This window comes from Molothrus aeneus, chromosome 2 (genome assembly GCF_037042795.1).
Source record: "Molothrus aeneus isolate 106 chromosome 2, BPBGC_Maene_1.0, whole genome shotgun sequence".
NCBI classification, from domain to species: domain Eukaryota; kingdom Metazoa; phylum Chordata; class Aves; order Passeriformes; family Icteridae; genus Molothrus; species Molothrus aeneus.
In genome coordinates, this window is record NC_089647.1 from 25,289,240 (window position 1) to 25,310,659 (window position 21,420).

General features: G+C 45.5%; 1 protein-coding gene across 1 annotated transcript; it reads left to right on the forward strand.

The window, feature by feature from the left end:
- Positions 1 to 4,833: 4,833 nt before the first annotated feature.
- Positions 4,834 to 20,934, forward strand: PLA1A (phospholipase A1 member A). The gene is made up of 11 exons (XM_066569376.1): positions 4,834 to 4,918; positions 6,487 to 6,688; positions 8,624 to 8,801; positions 9,501 to 9,609; positions 12,406 to 12,507; positions 13,316 to 13,405; positions 14,255 to 14,422; positions 15,481 to 15,570; positions 16,027 to 16,135; positions 19,487 to 19,651; positions 20,850 to 20,934. Exons 1-11 carry the CDS (start codon positions 4,834 to 4,836, stop codon positions 20,932 to 20,934), a joined length of 1,383 nt encoding a protein of 460 aa, XP_066425473.1.
- Positions 20,935 to 21,420: the final 486 nt, after the last annotated feature.

Sequence of the window (21,420 nt, forward strand, 5' to 3'; positions counted from 1 at the left end):
GTCCCGCCCCAGCGCGGCCCGCCCGCGCCGCCGACAGCCGCTTCCGCGGGGTGGGCCCCGAGGAGGCTTCAGCTGGGAGCTCCGGGGCGTGGGGAACGGAGAGTTCAGCCTCCCGTGCGCCCTGTGCGGGGTCGGATGCCTTGCAGTGCCAGCGAAGGGCGTTTGTGGCTTGTGGGGCGCGCCTCCAGGAAGTGCTGGCGACAGAAACTGTTGGGTTGGTCTTACCTCAGGGAGGTTCAGCTGTGATAATTGAAAATGTGAAAGTAAATCCATTTAGTGTGGATGGGAGCCACGCAGATTAGGTGAAGAACGAATTTCAGCAGGCGGCACGTAGCTCCGCCGCCTCCGAAAATGATCACAGAATAGATGGGTCAGTCCCAGCCCCGCTGCCATGGGCAGGGGCAGCTCCGGCTCCTAACACTCCCTGGAGCCTGGTGTTTGACCACCCTCGTGCTCCCAAAAATGTCCCCTGTTCTCTTCGAGGGACACCTGGTAATATCTGCCTTTGAGGGTGGGCCACGCTCTCCTGTTCCACACAAGGTGAGGTTGATCTCTGGGGGAGGTGAGTGAAGGAAATAAATAGAACAGAAACCAACTCTGACTTCTAGGGGTTTTCTTTGACACTATCTGCTCAGCAGCCCATTCACAAAAACTCAAACACACTTAGATTCCCTTTCATGAGTGGATGACTGGCCTCTTGACACTACTGAGTGTTTTTGAGAAAGAAAGGCGAAACCACAACAGTTTGGAAAACATGAGTACTCAGCAGCTACTGAAAAATTGCTGCTCTGACAGTGTTCCAGAGGCAGCTTTGAGACAGCTTCCCTCTCACGGCAGTGAGTTGCTGTGAGTGGATGCTTCAACCTCCTTCGCCTGCATTCCACTCCCAGTGCATTACCCTGAGGTGCAGACCTTACAGCCCCAAAGCATGCTCAGCTCCCAGCAGCTTGTGTCTGTCGGTCCTGGGGAACACCCGCACAGCACAGCGCTGGGAGGGAGGCTCTCACCACAGGTTTGTCTCTCAGATTTCTCTCAGCACACTTGGCCCCCACACTCACTGACGAGCAGCTGTGTCGGACTATTCACCACCCCTTTGAGAGACCTCAGCCTCGCACTTCACACATCACAAAGAGAAAAATAAATTGGCAGCCATGGATCTCTCTAAGCAGAGGTCCTACCAGAGTAAACACTGAAGTAATCCCAGCTCCGAGGGATTTTTCTCCCCTCCATCTAGGAGTTACTGTAAGCTCCTTTGACTCACCGCTGAAGGCTGCAGCATGAGCTGGAATGACACTGCATCTTGAGCTGAGCAATGCTCAGTTCTTCTGAGCAATGCATTCTGAGCAATGCATTCAGTTCTTATAAAAACCTAATAATACTGATCCTTTCTCCATAGCTGCATTGGAATGCCATGACATGTAGCTCACTTACAAATGGAGACAGGCCCATCCCATAAATTCCTTCTGCTCAGTGACATGGACACATCTGTCCCTTGGTTACCTTTTCCCTTCTGTTCTTGATCTCTGACAAGTGTCAAAGGGAGCCCCCTACCCTGTAAAGGCTCCAAGTCAGAGTGTTTATGCCAGAAATGTAACATGGCCATCTTCCTGCAGCACTCGCATGGCAGGAGCACATGTTCTCTGCTGCTGACTCATCCTCTTGTCAGGGGAAGTGTCCTCCCAAGATGTCAGAGGCTTTGGATTGAACCTTTTTGCTGGGAGAATGCTTGCACGATACAGCTTTCCTGTGGGTCATGAAATCTTTGAGGTTAGGAGAGAGAAATTTGAAGCACACAGTTTCACTTTGAAACAGGTCATTTCAGGGTGGAAGGAATCACAGGAGGTCATGCACATGCACTTAAGGCAGGCCTGTGTTCTTCCTACTGAGCTGCTCCAAATTGTAGAAGATGATTAGGGCCTCACAGGGCAGAGAAACTGAGAGAAAAACTTGAACCTGGAGGCTGGTGCCCTCACCTAGACTCTTCTACTTGGTGATACATGGTAAGGATGCATTCTCCCTTATGCATACTTATACAGGCATACCAGGTGGAAGATCCATAAAGTACTCAAAAAAAGGCTCAAATGGCTGTTTTTCCTCCTTTCCTGACAGAGTACCCAAACAGACTTGCCCATGTTTTCCCTTCTTCAGTTGCCAAAACATCTTTGATGCTTACCTCCTGCTCTGTCATTGCTGGGACACACTTCTGAAAGCAGGGAGGTCAACTTGCTTTGAGATGAGAACAAATCCTGGTTCCTCTGTCAATCCTGGGAACAATACACAGGAGACTGCATGCTTAACATAGGGCCATAGTTTCTACTTCACAGACAAATGACAGAAAATACAGGAGCTCTAAGACCAAGTATTCCAGCAGTAGGGGGGATCCAGAACTTAATGAACACTGAGCTAAGCTCGGGGTGTATTTCATGCCCTTCTTCAAATGCAAAGGCCACAGGGAGAGGCTTCAATAGTCATCATTTGCTTAGCTCACATTTGACTTCCCCCAAGGTCTGGTGCTGCTCCCCAACTGCATTGTTTCAAGTATCAAAAATTAGTTCTCCAGGCTGAGTGAATTTTCCTGTGACCAGATTTCCACTTGAACATTGGGTATTGGCAGTGCTTACATGCCTCTGCCAGCTGTTGCTTTGTGGGTGAGGATTCGACACTTTCAGCTGAGCTGGGCACTTTCAGCAGTTTGAATATGCAGACAGCACATTTTTAAAATTTGCTTTTTAATTAAAAGAATCTGTGCATAAAATCAAGTTTGTTTGCTTTCACTATCCCTGACATTCGCAAGCAAATCACACTCTGCTTCATGACTGTGTGCTGTAAGGGACTGTTAAAAGAAATATAAAGTGATTTGAAAGTCTTTGCAATAGTGCTCCCATTGCCATTATAATCACTCCCATTGGGAAGCAAAATAAGTGGCATTAACCTTCTGAATTAATATAACTGTAATTACTCTGTAATTAAGTTCACAAGCAATAAACAGAAAACCATTTATACTAAAATAGCTTTACTAGTAAGAGCATTTTAAGCACAGAGTAACTTGAGTGGCTTTTGCTGTTTGCATAAGAAATTGCCATGGTGTGCTGCTATAATAAAAAAAATCCAGGAATTATTAAATCTGAGAATTCAGAAAAAAATACTGGTCAGGAAACAGAATTTTCAATTTCATTAAGTCATTTCTTTTTTAAAAAACTCCAGTTTTGTGCATTTGCAGAATTATTAAGCACTGGGATGTTGTTTAACAGCTCTGCAAATACACAAAATAAAACCAGATCTGCAAATCTTGGCCAAAGTTATGTTTAACTCTAAGGCTGTCATACTGATGCCTGCTTTATATTACAAGTAATTTCAAAATTTCCATAGGACTTGGCAAAGAAGAAATGGGCCCATTGGAGTGCACAGGCTTTATCTTACAATCTGAGAATTGTAAGATAAAATAAGATGAATCTGATGCTGGGAATGGAAAGATGAAGCATGGGCTAGAAGCCAGGAGATGGTTATTGGCATTGCAGTTTTCAGTCTTGGAAAATTGATTGGGTTGACAAACTCAGTCACATATTTGTGAGACACTGAGGACCTGCTTCTTTGACAATAAGAAGCCAGCTTGATCCTGGAGGCAAGTACTTCAGGGTCAGAAGGTATCTCTGCATGTATCTCTGGGAGGATGCAGTTGGGGTGGGATTCAATAGCCCTCCAGGCCAGGCAGCTGAGGCTGCCTAACTTTCAGTGAAAACTGGAGAAATTTATCTCAGAAGATTTGGAAATACAATGAACTTCTGCCTAAAAGAGCCCCAAAGCCTTCAGCTGGAACAAACTGGGGTAAGGAAATCACTGCTATCACCAGTAGCTCTAAAGAAAAGTAGTGTCTGATGCTTTTTGAAATGTCTTCGGTCATCTTCCTGGTCAGACTGAAGAAATTTCTTAATTATGTTGTTCAACTAAGCCACTGTAGATTAGTACCTGGGCAGGGAACTTTACTTTGCTCATTACCATTGCTGCCATTTGGCACAGCCAGGGGCAAAGCTGCCTTGTCCAACACAGAGACAGACCAACACAGAGAATATAGGTGTGTCCTTACCTGAAAGCCCATCTCAGCCAGGGATATGGTACCTCCACATCACCAATGCCATGTTACACATCTGGGTGTGCACTTATGCTCCTCCATCTGTATACATCAAAGTGGAAAAGTTTTTTATTCAAAGGTCTTTTTGAAGTATTTGCATGCTTATGATGCTGGTGCATTACTGAAGGGTGCCCCCACCCTAAAAGATGTGGTCTGGGCTTGTTATGGTGATATGACCAGCAGTTACATTTTAGCATGCCTTTCCCTCACTTTTCAGGTGTTTTGCCTTATTTAGACTGTTACAGGTATCTGACCAAAAGCAGAAATACAGGAAAGACAGCAATGCAGTAGGAAAATATGATGCAAGGCTGATATGAAGTCCTGGCATGGACTCACTGTGAAGCCTTGTGATAAACCAGCATCCCTAGTCAGAATTTGGCAGAAAGGTCGCGGTAGCAAGGATAAAGCACTGTAACTCTATCGCTTGCTGGGACTGGTTTCACTGGCTGATTTCTGAAGTGAGAATTTCCCTTGAGGAAAGGGAGTTAGGGAGGAAAGGAAGGTCAACATCTCCTTTAACCAAAAAGTCAGTGAAGCCTCTGCTTCAAATTTTGACTAATGGTTAAGTAAGAGCAGAGGTAATTTCTCAAAATCCAAATTTGGTCATTTTCCCAAAAGTGCACAGGCTGATTGATCATTACAGAGTCAAGCTGATCATTAACCACAGCTGTTTTTTCCCTGTACAATCCTTATACTTGTATTGGATGAACAGGAAGATGGTTGAAGATCCGAAGAGAAAACTGCTCATGGTTCTTGCTCTCCTCTTGCTGCCCAGCTCAGCACAAACAGGTAAGAAAAACATGAGTGCCTGGCAAGGGATTGAAGGTTTTACAGAGAAGGATCTGAATTTAATTTTCCCTAAACAAGCTGTATGTCAAGAGGTCCTGGCAATAACCTTGTTAGGTGCCGGGGACAAAAAGTAGTGCAAGAATGGTCCTTTCTTCTCTTATGCTATGATTCAATTACTCTCAGTGATTTAATTCCATTAACCTGATTTACAAGAATGATCCAGGTTTGTCCTGAAGTGTGAGGAAAAGGGACCATTTGGCCTCTGGCAATGGCATCTTTGCCACATTGCTTCAAAAGTGTGATCTGCATTAGCTGAGAGAAAAATAAACAAATGCCACAATTCCATTTCTTTCTTTAATTGTACTGTCAATGAGACTGCCTTAGTGATCACATCTACAGTGCCACATCACCTGCAGTTTCACTGCAGTGCACCTCCTGCCTTACCTTTACTGATGATCCCCCTCGTCTTATGCCATTTCTGACACTCACCGTGCGGGCATTGGGCCCACTTTTGCTACTTAGACTGGCTCATGACCTACATTTTTTCCAAGCTTATCTCTAAAAATATCTCTTTCTTCCTTGTCAGTGCTCAGGAAGACGGAAATAAAAAACAGTGAGGGATAGTCACATCCTTCTAGGGGAATCTGAATATTGAATCTCGCTAGGCTGTGTTTTGTCTAACTGGTGTAAAGTATCTTCTGAGGGAAATTGGGAGGCTGGTTGTTTGATTTAAAAATACATAAATGAATCATTATTTTATCATATGTCAGATTCAAGGCTGCTTCACCTCCTCCAGTCCAGAAAGGGAAGATGCATGTATTGTCATTGCAGCAGGATACCACTACACCAGCTCCTAAAGTAGCACTGCTAGTGACACACACTGCTGAACTTTTGTGCTTGCTTTCTAGCCTAAATTTGCTCAGGTGTAGCTCATAGCTGCAGATCAGATATTTATTTTTTTCTGCCTAGGTCAAAGTGCCTTCCTGCCTTTTCCTTCTCATAAAGCATTTTCATCAAGTAAATGAATCAATTGTGAAATTATCAGTGACATATTTTTTCATCAGCATTCTCATGCTTTATCATCAGCATTCTCATATTTATTTCTGGATTTTTGATGCAATTGTCAGTTAGACTTGTACCTTCTACTAAGCCTACCAGAATCTGAATAGAAATATCCCCATTCAGCAGTGATTACCTGTCAGCAACCATTTTTTTTAAAAGCTACCTCATAAATGTACTTAGTAGCTGGTGTAGGTGGCCAATTTGCTTTAAAAACCAGCAAAATATCACTCACCTCACGGTAAAACAATTCTCAGAAGTCAAAGCTGATATGACATCCATGGTTATTTTCCCAGACAGAGCTGGAATTCCATCAAAGGACAGAAACAACTTTATCAGTTGGGTAAAGTTTCCAGTTTGTCTCATTTTAATTTATGCTAGATACTTTTAATCTTTATCAATAGAAGTGAAACTGCTTCCTTCATTTTGCTGATGAATTAGAATGAGGGGTGTTTTTTTCCCATTGCACAGACCCAGACTAAATGTGCCACTCCCTCCCTCCTGTGCAGGGAATACAGACAGGCTCTCAGAGCATCACTGTGTGGACTTCCAGAGAGCCAACCTCCTACGGGGCAGCAAACTCAAGGTCCAGTTTCTCCTGTTCACTTCCTCGAGCCCCAGCTGTGGAGAGCTGATTTCAGCTGATGATGGCATCAAGAACTGCAGCTTCAACAGCAGCCTGGACACCAAAATTATTATCCATGGCTTCAGGTGAGAGAAAGAAGAGCACTGTGACTAGGTTTTCACTGGTGAATTAAACACTGCCCGAGCATTCCCAAACACTGGGTGGGCTGGCATGCAACTGTCCTGCTTGTGTGACCTCCTTGTCTTCCCAGCAGAGTGGCTGAATGAAAAACAAGTCCTAAGAGCAGAGACTGGGATTCTCGCCCCCAAACTGGACCCAGGAATTTTATAGGAGGCTGTTGGTGGAAAATGCTGCTGACACCCCACATTACAGCACAACTTGAAGTCCTTTAGTTTGTGACTAGTTGCCTTTTCTTGTGTGTGCCTCACACCCTTTGGAGCCTAAAAAAAGTTAGAAATTGGTATAAATTTCTTCTTTCTTTCTTTCTTTCTTTCTTTCTTTCTTTCTTTCTTTCTTTCTTTCTTTCTTTCTTTCTTTCTTTCTTTCTTTCTTTCTTTCTTTCTTTCTTTCTTTCTTTCTTTCTTTCTTTCTTTCTTTCTTTCTTTCTTTCTTTCTTTCTTTCTTTCTTTCTTTCTTTCTTTCTTTCTTTCTTTCTTTCTTTCTTTCTTTCTTTCTTTTCTTTTCTTTCCTTCCTTCCTTCCTTCCTTCCTTCCTTCCTTCCTTCCTTCCTTCCTTCCTTCCTTCCTTCCTTCCTTCCTTCCTTCCTTCCTTCCTTCCTTCCTTCCTTCCTTCCTTCCTTCCTTCTCTCCCCTCCCCTCCCCTTCTCTCCCCTCCCCTCCCCTCCCCTCCCCTCCCCTCCCCTCCCCTCCCCTCCCCTCCCCTCCCCTCCCCTCCCCTCCCCTCCCCTCCCCTCCCCTCCCCTCCCCTCCCTCCCCTCCCCTCCCCTCCCCTCCCCTCCCCTCCCCTCCCCTCCCCTCTCCTTTCCTTTCCTTTCCTTTCCTTTCCTTTCCTTTCCTTTCCTTTCCTTTCCTTTCCTTTCCTTTCCTTTCCTTTCCTTTCCTTTCCTTTCCTTTCCTTTCCTTTCCTTTCCTTTCCTTTCCTTTCCTTTCCTTTCCTTTCCTTTCCTTTCCTTTCCTTTCCTTTCTTCTGTCTCTCTGTTTCTTTCTCTCTCTTCCCACATCTTTCTCTTTCTTTCCTCTTTTCAACGTTTTTAGTTAAGAGGTCTTTTCTTTAAGATTCTTGTCCCTTTAAATTGTCTTCTTGGATTTCATGCCCAGTAGCCTGGGTTAGTGAGCCATTTAGAACCCCAAGCAGACGGATTATCCTTCTGTTCTTGAAAGTGTTGGGATTGGAGCTGGGTTTTTCTTTTTAACTGCCATCATTCTGCAAGCTTCTGTGCCATTTTTCAGTCAGGTGTGACCATATAATATTATTTGTTTTGAAGTGCAGAAGCCTGAACAGAAAGTGCATAGAAAACCAGGATGAAACCACAGCAGATACTGCAGGGTCTTCTCAGAAAAGCAGCTGTTGCCTTCAAGAGAGACAGCACATTCTTCACCAGACAACATTAGGGGAACTGGGCAGAACAGAGCCTCCTTGGTTTTCCTGGAATTCTTTGGTATAGATTCTTATTTTTGATTGTCTAGAGATGAGAAAATGTAGCAATGAAAACCAGGTGATCTGGGCAAGGACTTCCTGCCAGTGGCAGCAGAGAAGGATCCAGATGTTCCCAGTCACCTCACTTACTCCGGGTGGGCTCTCTGGTGGCTAAATTAATCACCACAGAGACAGTGAGATCTCAGCCTGTGCCCTGCAAATGTTATCTCATTCATTAAAACATCTGGTTCCCTCCCAGATCAGAGCATTCTGGGAAGTGTTATTACACCACCGCAAAAAAAAAATAATATTTCCAGGTGTGGGTGTCTGACACAAAAAAAAACTTCCAGCCACTGTCTGGCAGCCTCCTCTGAGACATGTGAAGCTCCAGCACAGAGAACAACACAGGGGCACAGGCCCTGCTTGGGGAACAGCTAATATCCTTGTTTCTGGTGACTCCTCAGGGCTTTGGGTACCAAACCTTCCTGGATTGAAGGGCTTGTCCAAGCCATACTGCAGACCAGCCAAGTGAATGTGATCGCAGTGGACTGGGTTTATGGGTCTACAGGAGCCTATCCCTCTGCAGTGGAGAATGTCACACAGCTGGCCCTCACCATCTCGCAGTTCATCAGCAAGCTCCTGGTAAGCCACTGTGCATTTCCAGTGCAGGGAGAAGGGCCAGGGAGCTGCTCCCAACCTGCTCTGTCCAGGAGCTGGACAAGTGGACTTTTTATTCCAGATTTTTCCTTTTACCCTCTTTCAATCCAGGCTTGACCATGCCACCATTTTTCTTCTTCCTTTGGAGTTTTGACATTTTCTGGAAAAAAATCCCAGTTGTCAGCTGCCTCTCCAGTTCAGAACAAACCTATAGTCTGCCTTGGGTCTTCTCAGATCCATATTCACTGGACAGTCTTCTTCTGCTGAGAAATTTTGTCCAGGAAGCTAGAGGGAGTGAGATTTGAGGCTATCATATATTTGCTCTGGGCTTCAGATAGACTTCCCAGTATGTGGAATACCCAGATGTGTCCCATTCTGTTCGTGCCAGCACAGCTGAACAAGACTTCTGCAATCAGGGTGATGAATCCTTGTGTTAACCAGCTACATGTAAACTCCATGAAATGTTTGCAGTTCTGACCAACCTGTTTAGGGCTGGGTTTGCATCTGTGGAACCAAAGAAAGGCCCTGAAAAACAGAAAGTGCAACCCATCATTTCCCTGAGTATTTGGTTTCCCACTGTACACATCAAAAGAAATCCTACATTAGAGCTGCTATGTGGGCTGGGACAGGGTATTTCACCTTTCTGCTACAGAAAGAGTAATTTGTATTATTGTCACCCTGCAGGCCCTGGGAGTCTCAGGGACATCTATCCACATCATTGGGGTGAGCCTGGGAGCACATGTTGGGGGCCTGGTGGGGCACTTCCACGGCGGCCGCCTGGGACGGATAACAGGTATCCATTCTGAGTCTGGGAGCTTCCCCTGTCCTTCAGGAGAATGAAAGAGCAAGAAAGGGGAGTCATTCAGAGTGGTCTTTTAATTTCATAAGGCTTATGGGCTTCTCCCTAGGTTCTGACAGTGCCTTTCCAACATCAGTCCCCTCCATGCTGCCAAAAGAACACAAGTATTTGCAAAAAGGTGCTTCCACCTCTGCTACACTCTTCAAATTGGTGCCAGCTTAGCTAAAAATTGGTGCTAGCTTTCACTAGTAATGAGGGTACGAGCCCTCATTACTAGTGAAAGCCCACAACACCCAGAAGCTTTGCTTCCAAATTATAGCATGCACATGTGGTTCTTAAAATCAAAGCCCACAATTCAGTTGTGGGGGGAGCAGCAGGAGTGAGCTGCTCTGCAAGAAAACATGAGCTGAGAGCCAAGGGGACAGTAAGATGGGCAGTGGCCTCAGGCAAGGGATGAGCCCTACTGTGTCTGGGCAGGAGAGCAGAGCAGGTCCGGAGACAGGAACCAGGGTCATGCACAGTCTAGTTTGTAGTGATAAGGCAAGCCCAAGACCAAGCTGGGAAGTCAAGTCAGGACCAAGGCTGACCAACAAGGAAAAGGCCAAGGCATGGCATCCCAACCACACAGCTCAGGCAAGTAACTAATGCAAGAAGAGCCTGAGCCAACATTGGGAGGACCCAGATGAGGCTCCTTGCTGTTCTCCCCCACGAGCTGGCTGTTTCCACAGTAGGCTGGGCTAATGCCACCCAAACAGCGTGTGTACCAAACAGAGCTGACCTTAAACACAGCCAGAGGTGTGAGGAAGAGACTCCACTGGGGGAATTGCAGAGCAAAATGGTTATAGGCTGATCCTGTCACTTAGAGGTTTTGGTGCACTCAGGACCTGTTCAGCCTTCAGGAGTGAATCATGAATACAGTCACAGAATCATTTAGGTAAGAAGAAACTTTGGAAGGTCTCTCTAGTCCACACACTACCACCACCACCATCACCCCTTCTCAAAGTGGGGCTGCATTGTATGTCATATCAGATTGTCAAGGGTTTTACTAAATTCAGGGAATCCCCAACAGAGATTCATTTTGATAGGAGGGGAATGCCACTACGAAGGAACAAAGTCTCCAGCAGTGTGGCCTAAACTCCTGCTGCCTCAGCCCATGCTGGTCTGTCTCACAGAGGTATCCTCAGGAAGGTTCTCACTCCACTCTTGGCTGGGCAGTCCAGAGAAATGTTGGTTCAGTTTTCACAGCCACCCATGCTGCATGAAATACAGGCATTTCTTAACAGGAAGTGAATTTGATGTTGAGCCCTTGTTAAAGCTGTGAATCAAAGTTTACATTAGGAGAAATTTAGAGTAGTCTCTGTCCTGCAGTAGAATTTTATGATCTTCAGATGAGCAGAAGCAGACACATTTCCATGAAACCATAGTAATAAACTTCATATTTAAGCACTCTTCCCCTATATGTTGTCCACATGTAATACAAGCTCTGTAGATTTATTTATTCCATTTTTAACTCTGCTCGTATACAACCCCTTTTCCACATTCCTGTTTATCCTGTGATTTTATAGGCACACTGGGCATTGCAGATTCCAGTTCAGATTTAGGATCCTGAAGACAGGTTGGCTTAGACCCAAGATATGCCTGATCTCATCTCCTGCCTCCTCACAAATTCCTCACAAAGGAATTTGACCCCAGAGCCACAATTTGCTGGAGTGTATGTTCATATTAGGTTTCTGCCTCCTCACTAAGAATTTTATGCCACACTAAATAACGATTTTCAGTACCTTTTAAAGCTTTTAATTACAACTTGGTCTGTAGAAGTGGGTGGGGAACCTCTCAGCTTTTTGTGCATATCAAGATTAAAGAGCATTAAAGTCTTATTTTTAGCTTTTATTTACAGAAGGAACAGAAAAGAAGGCTTTTTCCTTCTTTTTCTCCTTCCCTCTCTCCTCACAAATGCAGACACGCCCATTTGTATATTGTTGATACTGCCTTCTCCATGGAGAATTAATGAGACTGAGTCCAGAGTTGTGAAACCAGCCAGCTCCAAGGTTAATGGCACAAGGAGTAGACCTGCTTCCTAAACTACTGTTGCCTGGGGAGTGACAAAAAGTCTTGTGAGGTTACTTTCTATAAAATGAGAACAGGATAAACCTCAGGAAAAAAAGCAAAAAAAAACCCAACAAAATCTGCTTCTTCGTATTGCCAAGGATACTTTTCTGTTTTCCTTTGAGTCCACAGAAATTGCTCTAGGAGCAAGTTTTAGGCAAAAATGTAGATGATTGCTAAAGACTCAGTTTTATTTGTGGGGAAAGGGCTCAGAAGCCTCTTTGGTTTAAAATTCTTAGGTAGTATGAAACTTCTGTAATTCCTGAGTTGGTTAATGCCTGGGGTGCTGAATTCACTGCTGATCTGCAGTGACATTTCTCAGACTGTAGTGCTAATACACATGACAGCACAATTTGGGAAGGCATTAAAAAGTTTCACCAAAACTCCAAGAGATACTATGCACCCACTCTGTTAGAGCTATTTAAGGCTCAGCCATGGCTTTACAGCATAAAACCTTTAGTTAAAACACTGCCAAAGGGTGTGGAACAGTGGGAACAATGCAAGGAAGCTGTAGTGCAAGTTGCTTCTAGCAGAAACTATTCTGGAGCTTAATCACTGGGACCTGGGAATAATTTATTATATCTGCCTAGCACTATTTTTAGAGTTTTAGATAAAATAACTGGTCCAGAAATAAGAAAGAGAGGGGATGAAGAGTACTTGTTGAGGTGTTTGATTTTGTTACAGCCCTGGATCCTGCAGGCCCTAAGTACACCAGAGCCAGCCCCGAGGAACGCCTGGATCCTGGGGATGCCCTCTTCGTGGAAGCCATTCACACTGATGCTGACAGTAAGCTGGCTTCCCTCTTCCTCAGCCTGGCCTCCTGTTCCTCCTGACATCATTGTTGCTAAGGAGTCTGTAGGCCATTGTCCCTCTTTTTGCCAAACTACTATGAGTTCAAGTTCACTCTTGAGGGAAATTCTTGTTCAGAAAGGTTTTGATGATGAATTTGTACCCCAGAGCACTTCAAACAACAGACAGGCAGAGTTTGCTACAGCAAAGTGAGTTTATGCAGAACCACCTCAGCATGATTTTTACTGCCTGAAGAGAATTTATAGGTCTAGCCTCCCTTTTTTTTTCCTGCCTGATGTAAGAAAGGTGCCAACCAGGGTGCTGTTGGAAAGTAACAGAGTCAAACGAAAAGCTGGTGCAACAACAGAGTAACTTCTCTAAAGCACTGAGGATCTGCATAGGCAGAACATGTGCTAAAGAATATTGTGGTGCCTTTGAGTCACACCTTTTGCCTGAAGACCATGAAAACCTCTACCAACACAACTCTCAATTATCCTTCACAATGACACATTAAGGCTGGGGTCAGTTAATTCTTCTTTACATAGAATCAAGAACCAGAGTTACTGAGCTGGTGGTTAAGACACAGTTTCCAGTCATTTTGATGGCAGGGCCAGAGCATTTTCTGCCCCATGCATCAAACCTGCACATGTAGAAGCAGGAAATCTGGCCTTGATGTCTCCAGCATTAGGGCTGGCTCCAGTACTACTAATGCTCAAGCAGTTATTGGGACCTACCATCAACATGTATGGTAAAGCCTACAGAAGGGTCAAGGCTGAGAATGAAGTGGCATTTCACCTCCTTTCAGATTTTGGGATCCGGATTCCTGTAGGCCACATCGATTACTTTGTCAATGGAGGCAAAGATCAGCCAGGATGCCCCCGATTCATCTCTGCAGGTAAGAGCACCCTCTGGCCAAGCAGAGAGCTTTCATGGCCATTTAGCAGACTCTGAAAATGCTGTTTGGCAAGCAGCTCTTGCTACAGCCAGGGCAGTCAGCAATGCGAGACAAACATATTCACAGCCCACACCTCTTCTCAGCAGTACAAGAAGCAGGTGACATTAAAATCACATACAGATCAAGTGTCTTGGCAGCACCACTGTCAGGAGATGTGATTTTGGTGATGCTTCTCTGTGACACAAAACTCTAGCTTCAGTAGAGATGACACTTTGCTAGAAAGGCTCTTAGGTAGCACTAACAAAAGCTGCTTTTTGTTTCATGCTGGAAGTTGTGTCTACTTAGAGAGACAGTTTGTACAATTACTGTCCTTTTCTTCTAGAGAAGAGGACTCTCCACAGTAAACAGTGTGAACTCATTAACATTCAAATATTTTCTGTATGAGTCAGCTGCATTGAGAGTCAGCTTTCCTGAGACACCTCTGTTACCTCATTTCCCATAGCTGGGGTTTCCACGCAGGTGGGAGTCAAAGCTGCTGCACCCCCTTGCAGAGAGCTTGATTGATGGCCTGATTGATGGACCCTGACAGAAACATGACAGCCCTGTGGTCCCCCTCTTCAAGGGACTCAGTCTGAGAGATGAAAACACTTCTAACTTCCTGCAGAACTTTTCTTGCAGTGGGATCTGGGCTTGTAGCCACAGAAATGCCTTGCAAAATGTTATTAATGGGAAGGTCATCACTGCAGTAACAGTGTTCCTTCACTCCCAGCTCCTTGGGAATGAGCAAAAAGCCTGAAGCTGACAGGAAGACTCATGGCTGCTTTTCTCTGGTTGGTGTTTTCTTTGCAGGCTATAACTTCCTGATCTGTGATCACATGCGGGCCGTGCATCTCTACATCAGTGCCCTGAGCCACCCCTGTCCTATCGTGGGCTTCCCCTGTGCAAGTCATCAAGATTTTCTAAATGGTCATTGCCTGGACTGTGCAAAACCCTTCCTGTCCTCCTGTCCCAGAATAGGTACAGTATCAGCATGAGACCTGCCCAGAGCAGATGGCAATACTTTCCTGATGGTGTCAGTGCAGAGCACAGGATGTAGTCCAGATTTCTCTGAGCAGGATTTGCTTTGGATCTGTTTGGGAAGAGTGACAAGCTGTTTTGTTTTCAGGCTTCTGTAGATACAATATGAAAACTCTTATATTAACCAGGGTAGAACAGCAAAATCTTGAACATTTCTGATCTTTAAACATTTCCTAGATATGTGTTGAAAGAGAGTTTCCAGAATTGTCATCCAGAATCAGTAGGCAATCAGCTCAAAAAAAAAGTTTTGTTTAGCGAAGCAGCTGGAAATTTTAGTTCAAGCCTGAAGTCCCAGTCTTCTACACCACTCAGTGTTGCTGAGTCACCTCCTTTTCATAAATTTCTGCCATGGTCACCCCAAAGATGAACTCTTTGGACTGGTAGAAGGTAGTAGGTGCCTCTTTTAGGCTTCTGAAACTGGGCTGTGGCATGAAAGTATCCTCTGCTGCTATTTGCAGTATGGTACCAGAGGAACATAAAGAGAGGCCTTTTTTGGTTTAAGTTCCCTCAGATCACCAAAATGATTCTCTCACCAAACCATTTTGCCAGCTATTCAATGATGCAAGCCACAAGTTATGGTGGTTTCCTCATTTGACCAAGGAATTCAATTTCCCTTGTGTTTGCACTGTCATTTACATCTGTACCAAGTTTCCTGACTTGGTAGTCCTTAGTCTTGCTCATTTTGCACAGATGCAGCTGACAGCACAGTTTGTTGGCAGAGGAATGAAAAGAAAGCCACCAAGAGGTTCTCTGGGGATGATTACCTGGGGTAGCCAGAGGAGGTTTTCTGAGGGAATGTTAACCTGTCAGACATCACAAACTTGTACTTGCTCTGATTTGCACTGGTCTAAGAAAGGGACCTGTTCTCCAAGACAGGGAAGTCAGGCAGGGTGAAAAGGAGGTGACTGATATATATTATATTTCTGTTATATTTCTTACTTATATTTCTGTTCTGTCATTCATGGTTTTCCCTGCACTGACTTTATTTCCCCCTGCAGGCCTGCTGGAGCAGGCAGGTGTCAACATGAGCAGGCTGCCCCAGGAAGTGAAAGTTTTTTTAATGACCAGTCCTTCAGCCCCATTCTGTGGTAAGTATTATGAGAGAAAAAGGAGCCAGAGGGTTTTGGCCAATGAGGCAGATCCTCTGAGGAGCCCAGGTAGTTACAGCACACTGCCCCATCAGAGTCAGCTGCTGTGGGACATGGGGTCTGAGACACACCACCGAAGAGCAATAACCCTGCACATCTCCTCCATAAAGCCCTTTCCAACAGATTTGTCAGTGTGGGCACAGCCCTGAGCTAACACAGCCATGTGTGTTTCAGGGCTGAAGTACAAGGCATTGAAAATGCTTGTCTGTTCACACTGGCCTACACAGACATGTCCCCTGTGCCTCACACAGCACAGAGACTTGATTCTTTCTTATGTCTGTTCAATCTTTTCTGCTGGTGGGGCCAGGGAATGAGTGCTAGAGCCCCTCTTCTGTCATGGGCAGGTCCTACAGATAGTACATGTCCTCACACCCACATTCTTTTCTTCTTGCTCAGTCCACCACAGCCTGGTTGAGTTCCAGCTGCAGAAGAAAAGAAACAGAATCACCATCATTGAGATCAGTTTCAGCAGCAACAGCACCAAGGACACAGCAAAGATCATCATGTGAGTGACAGTGCTTCCTTCTGGCCTGTTTTTCCCCAGCTCCATGAGTAAGGATGTTTTATCCTAGTCCAGGAAAAGCACAACAACAGTGTATTTCCCTAAGTGATGAACCACAACCTTGTTTCTTGAGTCCCACCCCATTTTCCTTAAATGCCTTGAAGAATCAGGCATGTGCTACCATTACTCAGTAATTCTGACTGGGTCCATGTCTTTCCCAAGTGCACAAAGCAGTAGGAACAGCCTGGGAGCCCCAGATTTGCATCCTTTTGTGTGGCTACGCTGGTTCCTTTTCCACACCATACCCTGACCTGGCTCCACTTCAAACTGAATCACTGTCAGATAGTTATTAGCCCTGCTCTGGCAGACAGGGGTGGCTTACAGCAGAACCCAAATCCACCAGAGGCTCCAGAGGGATGGACTGGGTGGCTTAGACATTTCTCTTTATGCCCAAGAGGGTAGCAGTTGCAAAGAGGAGACAAGTGCACCTCAGCATAGTCAGAAATGTGTCAGGACTTGTTGCCTCTGCAGTAAGGGAGGAATGCTCTCACTCCCATTGCAGGCAAAAGCAAGGGGCAGGGGACCAAGATCCACTGTGTAGACAGAAAGATGCCTCTTGAAAACACCACCCTCCACCAGATTGTGTCTGAATTAAAAGATCAGACTCCACAGCTTCCACAGCTCTTGCCACCAGGGGATCTCCCCACCACAACAAGTTCCCCAGAGTCTTCCTCACTTCTTCCTACTCCTTGCCCATTGCTCTGGACTGGGAACCACAATGCAGCTAGGACATGCTGCTGGCTGCCTCAGGAAGCAGGACAGCAGCCTGATAAAGAGTCCCAGACAGCTCTCCTGGCATCACAGGGGTTCCAGTGCTGGCTCCCACACAGTCTTTACTGCTAAGCCAAAATATTGTGACCTGGAGCTAACTGTGTTGCTGATTCAGTCGTGGGCACCAGGAGGCAGGGGGAGAAATGGGGAAGGGGAAGCCACACTCCAGGGTACTTTCCGGAGTGACGCAGATGCTTGGTCACAGATTCCCAGCCAGGCACTAGAATTTGGGTTTGTACTCCAGCCTGGTGGAGCTCAGTCTGTTCAACTCCTCCTGGTTTGGAAGCCAAATCTGCCTTTTCCACAGACGCAAGAGGGAAGAAATAGTAGTGCCCAGGTCAGAGCAGGACCCGTGCGGCGCTCCCACTGGCAGCTGTCGGACACTAGGTTTGGTGGGAGTCCAGCAGGAGGCATGTGAGCGCTGGAGGGAAAGGAAGTGAGCCAGGCAGGCAATCCCGAGGCTTTGCTGTACCCTCCGGTTTAATGAGACAGTGGAGTTAGAGCAGGGTAACCGAGCCAGAGATGCCCTGCGGGGGGGAGCAGCAGCTGTGTTTCTCTTAAATGCCTTTCTTAGAAGCACAAGGCTAAACTGAAAAATTTGCTTACAGCTATAAACCTACAGATTTGAGAGTACAAAATTGAAGATACCCATTTTATTTACCACTAGTAGCAAAGGGCAAATTTCCCTGCTGTAGGCAAAGCTCAGCCTTCCAGTGCAGTCAGGCTCAGAGTATCAAATGGGCATCTAAACATAGATCCTCACATCACAGTTGAGACACTGATCGATCAGTGACTTATCTCAAGATGATCTGTCATGTATATCATGCTGCAGTTTCCCAGAAGTGCAGAGGGACTTACTTGGGAGTGTTCAGCTAAAGGACTCAAATGGTTGTGTCTTGCCTCAAACTGCCCTTCTCATCTCCTCTCCTAAATATCCATTCCAATCTTACTTCTCCCCACATGTTACTCAGAATGGCCCAAGAGACATGTCCCCAAGCTTCAGTAGCTGACATGGATGGGCCTGATGAGTGAGGAGTTTGTTACACAGGACACATCCCAGCTCCACTGCTGTGTGCTTACACATCACATGACATCATCCCCCATATCCAAGAAAACATACCTCTGAAGCCAGCCAAGTCTCATAAATCCATCCAAACGTTGTGCAGGATTGGACCAAGTGTCAGTCCCAGGAGTGGCTCTTCCAACATGGTTAACTGTACTGCATTCCTCTGTCCATGGACAACATGCCATAGAGAGATGGCCCCCATTTGCTATCCATTATTCACTTTTATAACTACAATTTTGCCATGTTTCTTATTTTTAGCAGCTTCAAGCCAGACACAGACACAGAACCCAGCAACTACTGCTGCAGTCTAAGGGAGGGACTGGGTGTGCTGCTGTGGGTTGGCTGCTGTGAGTGCAGCTGTCAGCCCATGCCTGAGAGTTACCTTTGTTAGCAGAATTGTAGGCTCTTCCTGACCCTCTTGTCACCTCTCCCCTTTCCCTGCCATCATGTTTCTGATCAGACAGTCACCCAGGTGGTTCTGGGACTGTGCCAAGCCAGCTGTACACATCATTCTTCATGAGGACAAGGAAATCAATGATCTCCATGCTCTAGGAGGTGCCAAATAGATCAAGTGCAAGGCCCCCTGGATGGACTCCATAGAAGGGACTTAGATACCTGGGCAGCACAGATCTGTGGCACACAACTCACTGGGCTCTGGTCATTGGCTCATTAACAAACCTCTGTCATTTCTCAGTTCACATTGCCTGGGTAAGAGCATAGGGATGGACAAAGGTCCCTCTATCCAAGCATCCCACCTTCAACATGACCAAAAGCAAGTAGCTACAGAAGAGTATAAAAAATATCTCTTTGCAAGCATGTAGCGATACTTCCCCAAAGAGTTTCCCTGTGTCTAGTTACATCTCAGGGACTTTCAGAGCCAAAGATGAGATCATTATCCTTACTAGCTTTTGTATTCCACAAACCTGTCCAGTCTCCCTCCCTTGACTTGTACAGCCATATGAACTTCCTGGCATTCACAACATCCCAAAGCAAGGATTATAACAGCTGGAAAGGAGTGGTACTCTGTCCAGTGGGCATTCTTATTGAGCCTGACACCTCTTAGCTTTCTTTGAGGACCCCAGTTTGTGTACTGATCCCCACTGATCCCTATCCATGCCATTCACCATTCCATAGATGTTGACTTATCTGCTACTTACCTCTCTGTGGCAAGCTGAGCAGTGTTTCAATCAATATGCAACAGTAAGAAGAGTTGGTGATGGAAGGAAAGCTATTTATACAGCAATATTCCTGAATACAGAGATAAAACATGGAGAGACAGCCTGTAAAACGCTCATGCAATGCCTTATTTTGACAGACGAGTCTTCTCACTCCATTTTGTTATGTGAGGGCTTCGCAACAACACTGCAGATTCCTCCAGTGTTTCCATGGATGTGCACGTGGACTGTATCTGCAGGCTGGCTGAACACATCCCTCACATCTCTCATCCTGCCTTGCAGACCCAAGGACCAGGAGACAGGCAAACGGCTGCTGGCCCACCGAGTTCCCCTCTGCCAGATAAACACTGTGACCCTCAAGTATATCCCCAGGAATCATTTTTGGAGCAAGGATGAGCCATTCATTGTTGGCAAGTTCTGTGTAGCACCACTGCCTCTCAATAGCAGGTAAGCCTCAGGAATGTCATACAGGGATGCACTGAGCCTATGGATGCAGCCTGTGGTTTGTTTTGCATTTTTCCTCCTGTTTAGGGAAACACTTAAAGAGGTCTTTTGCATCACCTCTGTGTCCCCATGTAACTCATTTTGTACTTGTGAAAGAGAAAAGCTACAAAGGTAGTTGTCTGGGAGTTTTTCAAAATTCTTTCCCCAGGATAAAAGTGTTGTGCCATGGAAGGAATAGGGCTGCAACTCACATCACCTTGAAGATACTTAAGTCAAGGTTTATAAAGCTCTAAGGCTATAGACAACCATTTTGGCATTTTCTAGGTCAGACATGGTAGAGTATATACCTTCAGCCATAGTTACCTCTCCCAGAGTAAAAGCAGCCAAGTCCTTCTCATCCTGAGAGAGATAATTGTCTTCTCCATAATGCAACATTCTTGACAGGAGTTTTTCAGATCCAAAGTTCTTGCAGGCAGGACAAAACAGCTGAGTTTATACTGACACATTCAATTGTCCATCCACATTGTTTCTGAAATGCTGGCTCAAGGCTGAAGCAAGCTAGTGGATACTTCAAAGTAGGTTCAAATTCTGTTTTGATGGACAGTAAGGAGGCTGAAGTTCTACTATCTATCTGTCTGTCTGTCTATCTATCTATCTATCTATCTATCTATCTATCTATCTATCTATCTATCTATCTATCTATCTATCTATATCCAGTAGTCTCAGACAGGGGAAGAAAAAAAGCAATCCTATATAAATACCAGGTACTCCCTTGAGTGTAAGGACTATTCCTTACTAGCATGTTTTGCACTCCAGAGTTGGGATGGATGTGTTTTTATCCCTTATGAATGGGACAGCAAGGGACATTACCTGAAAGAGGTGCTAACCTGCACTCCTGGAAGCACTGGACTTGGCTTTGGTACAGATAGAAATCTGTAGAGTTGCACAGGCTCACAACTGTGCTTCTGTCACTACGCTGGGAACACTCAGAGCAGCAGTGGTGCTGCTCAGTTCAAGGGAAAGGTGAAGGACACAAGTCCATGCACATCCTTCCTGCCAGTTCATCCCAGCCAGAGCATAGCACCCCGTTCCCTGTCCTTTGAAAAGCAGTTCAGAGTCCAGCACTTTGCTTGCTTCTGTGTTAGGATAGGAACCTGCACCTGCCAATGCCCAGCCTGACCTCTCTGTGCTCTTCCCACAGCAGGACAATGTCATGTCTGCCCTGGGGCCTCACTCTCCCCAGCAAAACAGACATCTCCTATGACCTGCCTACTGCTTGTGCCTAGCTCTGCCTTCAGGACACACAGAACCAGAAAGGAGTCCTAAACCTATTGCTGCTCTCTTCTCCCAGATGATACTTTCACCATAAAACTGGATGGGTTTTTTACTCCCTGCATTAGGGACAAGATGTCAAGGAAAAGAAGTACATGGCAGATTGACAAATACAAGGTTAACTGGTTACAGCAAAATCTTCCAGTTAAAAGACTGGATTGACACTTTTGTCTCACGGGTCCTGTACCCAGCTCTCAAAGTGAGACAGGAAAGTAATTTAATCTTGAGGCTTGAATCTGTATGAAAGAAGGAGTGGATAATATAATTCTTTTTATAGTGGGAGTATTAGTATAATTCATTAGTGGTTTATATATAAACTGTTCTGTAATCTTCATATTAAAGGTGAGAGCTGTTATTTTTCCTCACCAAGAGGAAACTGTGTGGTCCAAGTTTGGCACATGAAGGAGTCATTCTTAGCCAGAGCTCCAAAGGGAAACTCA